Consider the following 12470-nt stretch of genomic DNA (forward strand, 5'->3'; position numbering starts at 1 on the left):
CTACACACAGCACACATTACTGATGCGTGATTTAGCTCGAGCTGCAGCAACAAGGGATGAAATGTGGATTCAGGATGATACCATCAATCCTTACGTAGCCACTGCTGCATGTATGGAGCACTGGAAAGATGACACCGACAACTTCCCACAACCCAGGGCTAACAACTGAATGCTAAACTTTTTCTTTTTTCTACTTTAAGTCATTTATAAGAAAAATTCAAACAGCTCGACTTGAGCTGCTGCTGGAGAGTGTTTAGAGTTTAGTTACTGGGACAGCAGAGGTGTTGGCCATCTAATAAAAAGGAGTAGAAAGAAGATAATGCTTGTGTATTTAATAAAGTATATCTACATAATCATCACCCATGCATAAATATATTTGATATAATAAACAGTATCCTGTTATTTTCATATAAATGACCAAACCTCACATTCATCTTTTTTTTCCTGGTAACAGATTATTTCTTGCTTTTTAATGTCATAATGTCATAGTGAGGAACAAAAACTTAAATCATGATGATTGAAGCAGTTTCATATTGGAAAGATTTCACCTTAAAGAACAAAAAGCTCTGCCACAGCAGAATAACAAAGTTCATTACTGGGGAAAAAACTAACAGAAAAAACACCAGACCTACAAGTTAGTAGCTCCAGGGAGAAAAGCCAGGACGAGGAAGATGAGGATGTAGCAGAAAACAAAAGAAACCAAAGAGCATTTATACTGAGGGCTGATGACTAAAGAAGGCGCAGGTGTTGTAATCAGCAAACAGAAGCCAGGTGTAACGAGGACGCAGTAAAATGAACTGAAACAATGGAACAAAACAGAAAGTCACACAATCTGAAAACACCAAACTTTAACAAAGGAGAATTAATGTAACACCAAAATATAGACCATAACAGCAAAATGATGTTTAACATTAGTTACATATAACCAGGTTCATACATTTCAACTGATTTGACAGAAGAAAAATGTGCAACAATTTCTGGTTCAGTGTGTGTTATGTTTGCTTTCACATAAAACATGAGGCCTGCAGCAGATTTTATGATCCAACATCACAGAAATTTGTTCTCATACAGCCTTTCTATACAATTGTTATCCACCATTATTTCTACTTGATAGTTAGTTTTCCTTCTCAAACCATAAAACATTTGCTTTGCTTAGATTTAATAAAAAAAATTGTTAAAATCAAATTACTTTTTCAGTTTATTGCCTCTGAAAGCTGCTGTTAGCTAAGCAAAAACCATTTTCTATACTTAAAATTATATACATTTAAGGATGTTTTATCTTAAGTTATTTATGTATGAAATGAACAATTGTGGACCAAGTGCTGACCCCTGAGGAGCTCCACAACATATGTTGTATTCACCTATTGCTACAAATTACTGCCTGTTTCTCCCAATTCCTCTGATTTCACTTTTCCAGTTTATTAGGACGACTATTATGATAAATGGTATCAAAAGTTTAAGGGCTATAAATATTCTGCTATCATTAAGTGTAAAACTCATTCCCATCCTCCAGGCCTCCAGTCCCTGGTCAGCTGAGAGTGCGACGTGGCCCCAGAACCCAGGGCAGGACTATGTCCTGGATGACTACCCCTGTGAGGAGTTCCACGCCCTGGCCACAGCCCAGCTGCCCGGCTCTGTCCTCCTGCAGCAGCGGATGGCTCTGCTGGAGCTACTGGAGACAAACTGGGACACTGGGTAACACAAAACACACACACCAACCATGTTTTTCCTCCTGTGTTAGCGAGATTAGTGTGTTTGTTTAAACAAAACTTGTTTTGTTTTTGAAATAGAGATCAGAGTAAAAATTAGGATTGAGCTGCTTTAAATGCGCTTTCATCTTGTGAGTTACTATAACAGATGTGGAAGAGAGGACAGCAGTTCACGTTATAATCTTACACACTGGTGAACAATACTCACCCCTGCCCATTTGAATTATTCTCACTATTATTTTTTAATGATTCATCTAATTTATGATTTATGCTTTGCGAGGACACATGCTTTCAGTGCCCTGCTTTGCTTTTCCTCGGTCCTCTTTCTCTGAATCCCCTGCAGGAGTTTACACACAGTACTGATCAATAAGATGTTTTCCATGTTTTAGGTTTAAGTGTGCATCCACACAAAAGATCCTTTCAGACCTGCAGGCATGAATGACCTCTTAGTGGCAATCAAACAGGTCAGCTTTATGTTTAGATGTAAGAAGTAGCCATGATGCAAAGTCAGGGATAATAACTGGGTTTATGATTTTTTAATGCCGGTAGGAGACTGAATTGTTTTGGTTAATTCATCTGTGCACAACATAGTAGTGGATTGGAACAGTTGAAAGAAAAATGTATGAGCTGACTTTAGAGACATACACTAGCAGTCGAAGGTTTGGACACTCTTTCCCCTTAAATCCAATGGAACGTGTTTCCAGACGTTTGTCTGACTGCATGTATTATCTGTTATTAACAGGCAACAATTATTGCAGCTGTTACAAAGAACAGGTTAGGATGCATCCAAAATGATTTGCAGATCTCATAAATCAATGTTTTATTCACTGTAAAAAATATGAAAATATTAACTTATCTTGAATTTCATGACAGCAAAAAAACAAAACAACAAAACAAAACAACAAAACAGGCAGCAAAAGGCTGGAAAAGTATGTGGCACCAAAAAGATGTAAAGGAACATGTAGGACTGGTCTAGAGGACCTAAAAATAAAATCTCAGATTTTTTCAAACCAAACCAATATTTTCCCTTTCTTTTCTTATTAAAAAAAATATTATACATAAAGAGTGTTTTATTTATTTATATAAATGAATTAAGAAAAAAAAGGTAACTTTTCCACCATATAAACGGCTTTATATTTTGCAAAGAGATGAGCAACACAACTGCATCCGTGATCTCTTTCCATCTGGATTCTTATCATACGGGATCCACTGCGGAGTTTATTCCTCCGATGTAGGTCGTCTCTTAACGAGGGTTTGTAAGCTGAAGTTGTTTTCTGCATCTCAAAGAGAGCAGCATTTGTCACTCCGGTTATAAGCAGGGCTAATATTATTCTATATAAATAATATTATTTATATTTAATGCAGCTTCCTAACACTGTTGGAGTTGGTGTGATAGTTGTGTTTATGTATGAATGATATATTTCTGTTTGAGTCCTTCCTTTGTTGTAGCAGTGATCTTTTCTAGGTAGTGAAACCTGCTGTGAATGTCATGTCTCAAATATAAACCGTAATGAAGCCGTGTTCATGGCACGCTGCAGTGGCAGTGATCGATGCATGGCGCCTGACCATGAAATTATCCAGCATGTTTAATAAAGATTCAGGGAAACACTTTTGCAAAAAACTGTTGTTAACATGGAAAATCTTACTTTCCTTTATGTTTTACTGTGGGGGCGAACGCAGAAACTGCCGTCACTGTCACTAATCGGGTGGACAAAAGATTTCTGGGTGCATTTAGCTGTGATCGTTTAGCGGTGCTGCTGAGTGGGAATCTGGGTCACACACTTCTGCCACTGTGTTGAGTCATCATAAGAGATATCCCGATCTCTGAGCTGAAGAGGCTGTCTACTATAATAACGAGATATACCACCGTACATTAAATCTGGCCTGTCATTGTTACTTATTCCAGCTGTGTCCTCTCTCATTCCTGCAGACATCTCTACTCTCAGTACCTCACAGCACAGGTGATCGACAGCGACGGGCGAACCATCAAAAACACCAAATCCTCCTTCTACCACTTCTTGTGTGTTTATAAATGGCTGCCAGCTTATCGCCCACTGGAGGGAGAACAGCAGGATAAAAAGTACCTCTGTCCAAGCTCGGTTTATCTGACGTCACCTGAAGTCACCAGTCTGCTGGGGACTCACGTCTACTACGTGGATATACAGCCCAGCCAGTTCAGCAGAGCTTTAGGTGAATATTTGTGTGTTACCCTTCTGCTGTGTTAGCTGCTTCGAACATAATAAGAGTTGTTTTTAGGTTGATCAGAGGCCTGTACGGCAACACAAGATATCAATCCCCAGATGTCTCTCACTTACCTGGATTGACTTACCCAGACATTCAGGATCCAGATAAACGGTACTTGGAAGCTGGTTATCAACTTGGTAATTCAACCCAATGTTTTACCATCTTGAGCAATGTGCGTTCACATAAAAGGGTGGTGTTTGCAGTGTCTGACCAATCGCAGACATAGAGAAACCCTGTAGAGCAGCATATGAAGAATTCAAACACATCATCCAAGCCAAAAGCAACACTGTTGCCGTAGCAACAGTCAGGAAGGAATGCTGCCAGAAAATCTCTGACTCTGTAAATGCGCAAATATGTTACTTTATACAATATAAATTTATGAGACAATATAAACAGACATCACTAAAGTTATGCTCTATGTGACTCTTAGTTATTATAGCTATTATTAACCTATTATTTCAAATGCAACCCTAGTGGAGCTAAACGCATTTGGGAACAAGTCAAGAGCGAGTACAAAAACACACTCCAATGCAGGCAGTGACAAGGCTTTATTTCTTTTTTTAAAATGATGCCTCCATACCTTAAAACTCTTTCTTTCCTAAAAGCCCTCCTCTCATGATCACCGACGTCTTCAGAATGGGCAGAACTGATGGAGGTGGTGCTTTTATACTCGCTGATCTCTTATCCAGAACATAACCTGCTCCGGAGCAGGTTAGCTGTTCAACGTTAAGAGCTGAACCAGCTTTATAGTAAAGAAACTAACCCCCTAGTTACCTGGATAAGAGGAAATCCAGCCTCATTGTACAGGCCTCATTAATAAAACATAGGAGTCAATACATACAATACACACTATAATACAAATGTTAATCATTGTACAAAGACGCTCAGTAGTAAATATTTTGGGTTTATCAGACATAGAAACAGTCAGGCATCTACATACAGCCTGCATGATAATGTATCAACTACCATAATTTGTTGACTACAGTAACCGCATTGGCGTTAAATATAATGGTATTACCATATAAAGTGTTGCCCCAGACTTCCATAACTCAACTACGGTAATACTGAGGCGAATACAGAAGTAACTAAGATTTCTTATTAAGTATGTAACAAGTTTTTTCCAGTACTGCTATGGTCTTTGCTAGTTTTGCTCTAATTTGATTAACGTTGGGGTTTCCAACAGATTTTATGGTCTAGTGTCACTACAAGAAACTTTATTTCAAATCCTCCATCTATTTCAACATTTTCAATTGTTACAATAATATTGTAATACCATAAATATACCATAAATTTAGTTTTGCTTAAACTTAATGACAGTCTGTTCATGTCAAACCATTGTTTTAATTTTCTCACTGCAGTAAATGACAACATTCAAAAGCTGCTGAAGATTCTCCACATTACAAACATTACTGGGATCACCACAAACCAACATATGTTAACGTGTTAGGAACTTTATATCGTTAAAATACAATACCAACAATTTTAGGCCTAACACTGACCCTTGTGGTACGCCACGTTGTTTAACAATGATGACACGATCAACTATTCGTACAAACTTTTGCCAGGTTTCAGTTTAGCTTTTCAGCTATATTTAAACTTTTCTGTCTTGCCTCTTAGGGATGAGAGAAACCATCTCAGTGGAAGTTCTGATTCAGTACCTGAAGAAGTGGTGCGTCAGTCCAGAGGTGGATGACCAGGAGCAGAGACCACCTGAAGACGAGGCAGAGGGAGCTCCTTTCACCTCCACAGTTGAGCACATCCATAACGTCTACACCTACCTGCATACCAACTGTCCTCAGAGCAGCCTGAAGGACCTGTTCCAGCATACTCCCGCTGTTTTTGTTGAGAAAAACAGGTATGTCGGTATTTCCACCCACAAATTCTTTCAGGTCAGTGCCAAGATTTAAACCTCTAAATCAACTGTTACGCTTTGTTTGCACAGACACAACGAGAAGTGGTGTTCAGGACGCTTCTACCACCTGAAAGAGGTGTGCTGGAGTGACACAACCACCATGTTCCAGCGCTACAGACGGCTTACTCATGGAGCAGACAGCCCCATCCAGCAGCCCAAAGTCCTGGCTCCGTTCTACAGCCAGCTGGACGGGATGAGGGACTTCTTTGTCAGGGTAAGCTGATGTGTTACAGCATTCCTGATGTCAGTTTACAGATAGATTCCCATCCTGGCTGAATCACACCTCTTGGCCTACTGAGTGAACCTTAATCTCCACAGACAGCTGTTTGAATCATATGAATCTCCTGCTATTTATAAGTCTTGTAATCTGCAGCAGCATGTGGAATCATGCATCAAGCTCCTAGTGTCACTGTAAGCCTCTGCTTTCGTTTTCAGTGGCCGAGCCAACACGAAAGCAGCTTTTATCCAGTAAATAACTGGATTACAGAGACACAGAAGTTGGATTTACTGTTGAGTGAACAGATCGAACACTCTGGGATTTTAATGGCTAGTTTTCCCAAAAGTTGGCCGGTGACACATTTTCTGTCTGCTGGTGACGGCTCACATTATTTTCCTCCATGTATAAAACACAAGTCTTGTTTCTCAGTCACATTAAGTCCCCTCCCTTGTTTTAGTTATTGCTGTTCAGTTTCTCAGATAACAGTGGCAGGTTTATGTTGATTTAAAGAGATAAGTAGATAGGAGAAACAGATGCTAACAAAACACTAAAAACAAGTCTTTGAATGAGCATTAAAAGTCATGGAAGGATTTGTTTTATTTCAACATTGCATAATTCTGTTATTCTAACTTATTGTACTTTGGTCAAACCTACTTACCTGATTAATGATGAGTTTTTTTACTTCCAGTTATTCAAATTCAGTTTATCTAAGTTGATCTAATTTAAAATGTTTTGGAACAGTTCAGTACAATTTTTTCCAATTAATGTGTTAATCTTGGTCCCAACTTAATTTAATGGAGCTTATTAAACTAATATCTGACTAATTTTTTAATAATACATTTCTATTTAAAAAGATAATTCGTCATCATTTGTAAATTATTCAATTATTGTAACAAAACTACTTAATTCTAAAAGAAAATAAGGTAATCAAAGCATTATCTTAACACTCTGCTTAAAAGAACAAAAAGCAAATAAGTCTGAGCAAATATTGCTGAAAATAAACTGGACATTGTGTTCGTAGCGCACACTAGATGATGACTTTGTGTTCATAAGTTAACTGTCTTTTAGACAGATGACGACAGATTTCGTCTTACATTTCAGACCACCGTTGTAGTAAAGTGTCATTTACGAATGAGCCGGCACTCAGAGTCAATTCTTGGTAGTGAACAAGAAGAGCCGACTCCCATCCAGCAGCTGAAGCTTCAGAAGGGAGAAAACTTTTTTTTGATGGCCAGACCATGTGGCCAGTCACAATTGAGAAAAGACTATGATCATACCGTTATGTCAAAGAAGGGGGCAAACTCCTGGAAGAGAGTGTAGGTATCAAAGGCCTTAAATTTCCCTCTTTTTTCAGTGGAATTAAAGCTGCTTCAGTGGTAGCTTGTTAGCTTGTTAAGCTAGCTGGAGCAGGACCAGCGATGGCAAACTGGGCTGCCATTTTGTTTGCTTGTTTTAAAAACCAGATAAGAACTATTTGTGCATGTGTGATGATGTATGTTACACACAGCTGCTGAATGTGGATCCAAGCCCCACGATGAAGCAGTACGTGGGTTTGTTGGAGCTGATCTGCTCTTCGTCTCCCATCCCAACTGCTGAGGTCCTGCAGGATGTGTCGGTGCTCTATGCCAGACTTGGTAAGAACATTCAGATATTTTCAACATTTCTTCCCTCTTTCTGTCCCATCTGTGTATGATTCTTATGTTCTTTTAGACTAGCACATCTTGTAATCTTCCTTTTATTTCTCTAACTAAACAGAATATACTGTGAAACAATACATTGTCAGGTCATTTAATGTCTTTCTGTGTCAACAGCTCAAAAGTGTAAGCCTCAGGTGTCTGGAGACCAGGAAAACTTCCCTCATCCCAAACTTAATCGTGCTTACTGCTCCACTTTAAAAGGTTAGTGACATATGCACTGCAACACGGCAGACCTTCATGACCTCCTACATCACACAGCTTTTCTGTTAGTTGTCTAGTATCATCTATTTGTCCTTGAGCCACATGTTTTACATGCAGCAGGGGAGAATTTCCTGCCTCAGCCTGGAGTTGCTTCACAATGGAGACTAAAATAAGTCAGCTGTACTGTCTGCAGAGCAGATTCACATCAGTACTGATGTCATCAGAGACTGTAACACAGGACAACAGTTTTTTAAGAAGGTTAAACGTGAAAAAAACGTTCTGGTTTTGCTCTATATGAGGCATGCTAATGTTAAATGTTAAAATATTTACCCAATATTAATATTAGGTCAAATAAAACCAAGTTACACCAGCTTCGTCATTATACCGGACTTACATCTGAACACAAAAGCATGATGCATAAGTTTTAGATTCAGTGTGATTTACCAAGTAAGATGTCTGAGTTTAGGATATCAACTTTAAATCTTTTTAAATCGAAAAAAATAAAAAGTTTTTGATGAACAATGTTAAAAAATCCACATAACACAAAACTGACAACTTGCATAAAAGCAACAGGAGTTCCACAAAAAAAAGATAGATGAAAAAGAAACTAATTAAGTAATTATACACAAATAAATAAGGCCATTAATGGTTTAATATGTAGACCAATCACTGATTTGAGCTGCACAAAGAGGACAAATATCTGGTGCTGACTGAATATCATCGTGTCTGTCTCTCTGCTCTGTGTTCAGGTATGGTGTCTGATAAGAGGGTCTTCCCTTCCAAGGATAACTGCTGGGTGAGTCTGGCTCGTAAACCCATGATTGCTGACGACAAAGAGCTGGAGAAGATCTTTAAGCCACACAAGCAGGTGTGTCTGCTCAACCTGCCACCAGCAGAGAAGAAGAACACCCCCAGAAACAAAACCAGTACGCTGCTGCTACTTTCTTTTTATTTTAGGTCCTAACTTGAAAATGAGAAGAAAAGGCATGACTGTTTCATGTGATTTCCTCTCTGCTCACTCAGTTGCAGGAGAACAAGCTACAATGCCTGCTTTCAACGAGAAGGACAGGTTTTTGTTTCTGGAGATCTGCGGGATACGTCACCTTTCCCGCTGCGTCAGATCTGAGCCACTAACTGAGAACCTGAGACCCTGTCCGTCCATGCAGGACATGGTGCGCTCCGTCGTCCCGTACATCCAGAGGTTCCTCTACCACCACGATGAGCTGGCTGAAGTCTACTTAGAGCTGACTGACAGTAACATAGCCGACAAGATAAAGCATCTTTCCTTTGGGCAGGTAGGAGGACCCATCTGTGGGTAGTATATCTTCATTCTCCATCTAAGTTTTGGTTTTAATAGTGGAAGATGTGTGACTGTCTTAACTGTGTGCAGGTAGGTAAGCTTTACATCCGCTACCAGCTGGATGTCGCAGACAGTGAGGATGGAGTGATAGAGCTGCAGGACGTCATCTGTCTGCTGAAGGATGAGAAGGAGCTCTACATCCAGAAAGATCACCTTTCTGCCCAGCTGGACATCTGCAGGTTTGTGTTTGATAGAAAAAACCCTGACAGTCACTCATGCGGTCAGACTGGCTCTGACCTGGAATTGTTGACCAAAGTGGAGATATTTGGTCAGAATGCACAAGAAACCAAACGCAGCACAAGCACCTCATACCAGGTGTCAAGCACGGTGGTGGAGGAATGATGATTTGGTCTCGTCCTGCAGCTACAGGCCTGGACATCTTGCAGTTGTGAACTCCTCTGTATAGCAAAGTTTTCTAGCATTGAATATGAGGCTGAAAGTGGCTCAATCAACAGGACAACGATCCCAACCACAGCAGCAGATCTACAACAGAATGACTGAAAAAGAAAAGAATCAAGATGCTGCGATGATACAAAGTCCAGACCTCAACATGACTCCAGTGCTGTGGACATTAAAGAAAACTGTGCAGAAATAAATATGCAGCCATTTAAAAGAAACCCAAACCAGTCTTTCCATTTAATCTCTTGAACTGCTGTTATACTCTTCTTCCTCCATAGTTTTTTTTCTCCCCACATCTGAATCTATATAACATTTTTAAAAGCAAGTGTTTAAATCAGCAAATACAAGGATTCATTCTGTAGCATGAACTGAAGCAGTAAACCACAGTTCCTCCACAATGATATGAAAGACTGATAACATCATACAAAAAACAATTACTTCAAGTTATTTCTGCTAAAGGATGCTACTTAGTTTCTCCCTGAGATCACCTGGTTTTACGCTCTGGAAAGGACCGAAGGATTTATAATTATGTCTCATTTTTACATGGTTGTATGTTTTCATGTCCAAGTTTCAGCATTCGTCATTCCTTTTGTTGTTTTAAGAGAGACTTGAAATATTCCTGAGGAAGACAGAATCCCTTTGATGTTCATTCCTGTTTGTACTTTATGTTTGTCTTTCAGGTTGCAGTATATTGCAATACCTGGTAATGCTGTTTGTGTGTGTTTCAGGGAGCTGGTGAAACTGTTCTGCACAGAGAGCAGCCACAGGAAAGAGCTGATGCATTTCCTGAGCGGCCTGATAGCCTCCCTCACTGTAAGTGATATACAATCCCTTTCACACATTGATCACTAATCCATATCCAGTGGGGAAAAAGAGCCCTCTGCTCAGTCGCAATGTCCTATCCTGTCACTTTTTATCTCCTCGCTCACACACACTCACCACCACGGCAGAGCTGGCTGCAGCTCCAAGTAATGGCTTTTTCCTCAGAGGGAGTCACGTTTATATTATATGGCAACTTGCCCTCATCTTTGCTGAGCAGAGGCGCTCGTATCAGCCCTCATCTTTGATCTCTGGCTCCACATAATCAAACTGAAATCTGAATAACACGCAGCTGAATGTTTGCATTAATATCTGGATTTTTCAGTCAGTAAAGTGGAATTTTCTCACCGTTTGATTAAAGGATTAATCAATGTGACTGTGAAGCGTAACATCCATTTATTAAACTGCAGTCAGATGAGAGGACGAGAGGGATTTATGTGAACAGCTCTGCCTCTGGACATATTATATCTGCTTATTAGTTTAACTTTTACATTATTCCAGAAGAATGATGAGTCACTGCAGAACGTGTTAATTAGATCATCAGCGTTTTAATGTGGTTGCCACTGGCAGGAGAATCTGAGGAGAAAGGCCATATCTGCTATGTGCCAGACTTATCATGGAGTGTTTCTGTAAGTAAGGGCATTAGACTGGACGTTAACTGGATCGGCTCAATGTCTTTGGAGGACTTATATCTCCAAACAAACCAGTTCTAAAATGATGGAAATTTATTTATTCTAGTGAAGTATCTTTGATTCAGAACATATCATGAGGTTAAATATCAGCTCTGTGGACGTTGTTGCCTGGATGAGTAACTGTAATGAATGCACAGCAGGATCCCAAAACCCTGAAAAGATTCTTGAGCAAAGAGGACATCAGAGAGCTGCCCAGCGAGGAGGAACAGTGGGAGGTCCCAGAGCCGTTCAGACCGGAGTTTAATCTGGACAGAGGTACGAACACACAGTGCAGGTACATGCTCAGCTGAGTCAAAGCACAGTTATAACTCAACCTGGTTATTTAAATGGACCGTTGCGTCTATTCCAGTATGCATACCCAGGAGGGAGTTTGAGTCCCTACCTGTGTTTAGATGGAGCACTTTTAATCCGATCGAACATCCAATTAGAATAAAAATATGTCATGTAAAGACCTCAGCTTATCCAATCGGCCTCTGTCCGATGGTTTCTATGGTATGTTCTCTCTGCACATGCTCAAATCCCATGGAGGTTAGTGGCCGATATTTGCCAGATTTCTAGTAGTATGTTTCTCTATCATGGCTTCCTTCTGCAGAGCAGCGTTGCATTTTACATATGACAGTTACTTATGACTCAGTTATAAACTCTGTCCATAAATCTGTGGTGAAAGACAGTTTTTCAACACTAAGTGTTAAACTCACCTACAGGATCATGGTCTTTATCATCTTTGATCGATAGCAGACATCAGTTCTTTCCACTCATCTGACTACAACATACCTTTGCTCGAAAAGACAAAATCTTTGGTAGATGCTCTTTTTATACCTAATCTTGGCACCCTCACTTCATGCTGAAACACATATTCTATTGTTGCCTTATTAAAGTTGACGCATTATGTTGGGAGTTTCAGTCATTACATTTATTTCTTGCATCTGCGCCCGACAAAGTTGAAAAAAGATTGATTTAAACATGCTACACCCTCAGAACCACACATATTGAAGTCATAACGTAAAGTGACAGAAGAAAGATGCCTTATTATAAATAACAAAAGGAGTTTCTTTGTAGATTAAGGTGACAGACATACAGTAAATCACATTTATTTGGGGGTGAACAGATCTCATTAAAGTTAACTTATTCACAGAAGATTAAAAGTTGAACATCTGCAAACAACCACATCTGCAGCCACACAGTTAATGTTTGATGCATAACATGGTCGCTGCGAAAAC

The 12470-nt window shown here is 39.6% G+C and overlaps 1 protein-coding gene across 3 annotated transcripts in view; it reads left to right on the top strand.

The window, feature by feature from the left end:
* Window positions 1–12470, top strand: part of wu:fj29h11 (protein NO VEIN) — a 50294-nt gene that overhangs the window by 32041 nt on the left and 5783 nt on the right. For 2 of the 3 annotated variants that reach the window (XM_041973794.1, XM_041973797.1), the window contains 11 exons: window positions 1514–1695; window positions 3640–3899; window positions 5571–5808; window positions 5896–6079; window positions 7590–7716; window positions 7894–7980; window positions 8730–8906; window positions 9004–9275; window positions 9371–9519; window positions 10468–10552; window positions 11388–11505. In XM_041973794.1, the coding sequence (XP_041829728.1) occupies window positions 1514–1695; window positions 3640–3899; window positions 5571–5808; window positions 5896–6079; window positions 7590–7716; window positions 7894–7980; window positions 8730–8906; window positions 9004–9275; window positions 9371–9519; window positions 10468–10552; window positions 11388–11505 (1879 nt within the window). The remainder of the gene's footprint in view (window positions 1–1513; window positions 1696–3639; window positions 3900–5570; window positions 5809–5895; window positions 6080–7589; window positions 7717–7893; window positions 7981–8729; window positions 8907–9003; window positions 9276–9370; window positions 9520–10467; window positions 10553–11387; window positions 11506–12470) is intronic. The other variant, XM_041973796.1, reaches the window with a different exon arrangement.

Source organism: Melanotaenia boesemani, chromosome 21 (assembly GCF_017639745.1).
Source record: "Melanotaenia boesemani isolate fMelBoe1 chromosome 21, fMelBoe1.pri, whole genome shotgun sequence".
Lineage (NCBI taxonomy): Eukaryota > Metazoa > Chordata > Actinopteri > Atheriniformes > Melanotaeniidae > Melanotaenia > Melanotaenia boesemani.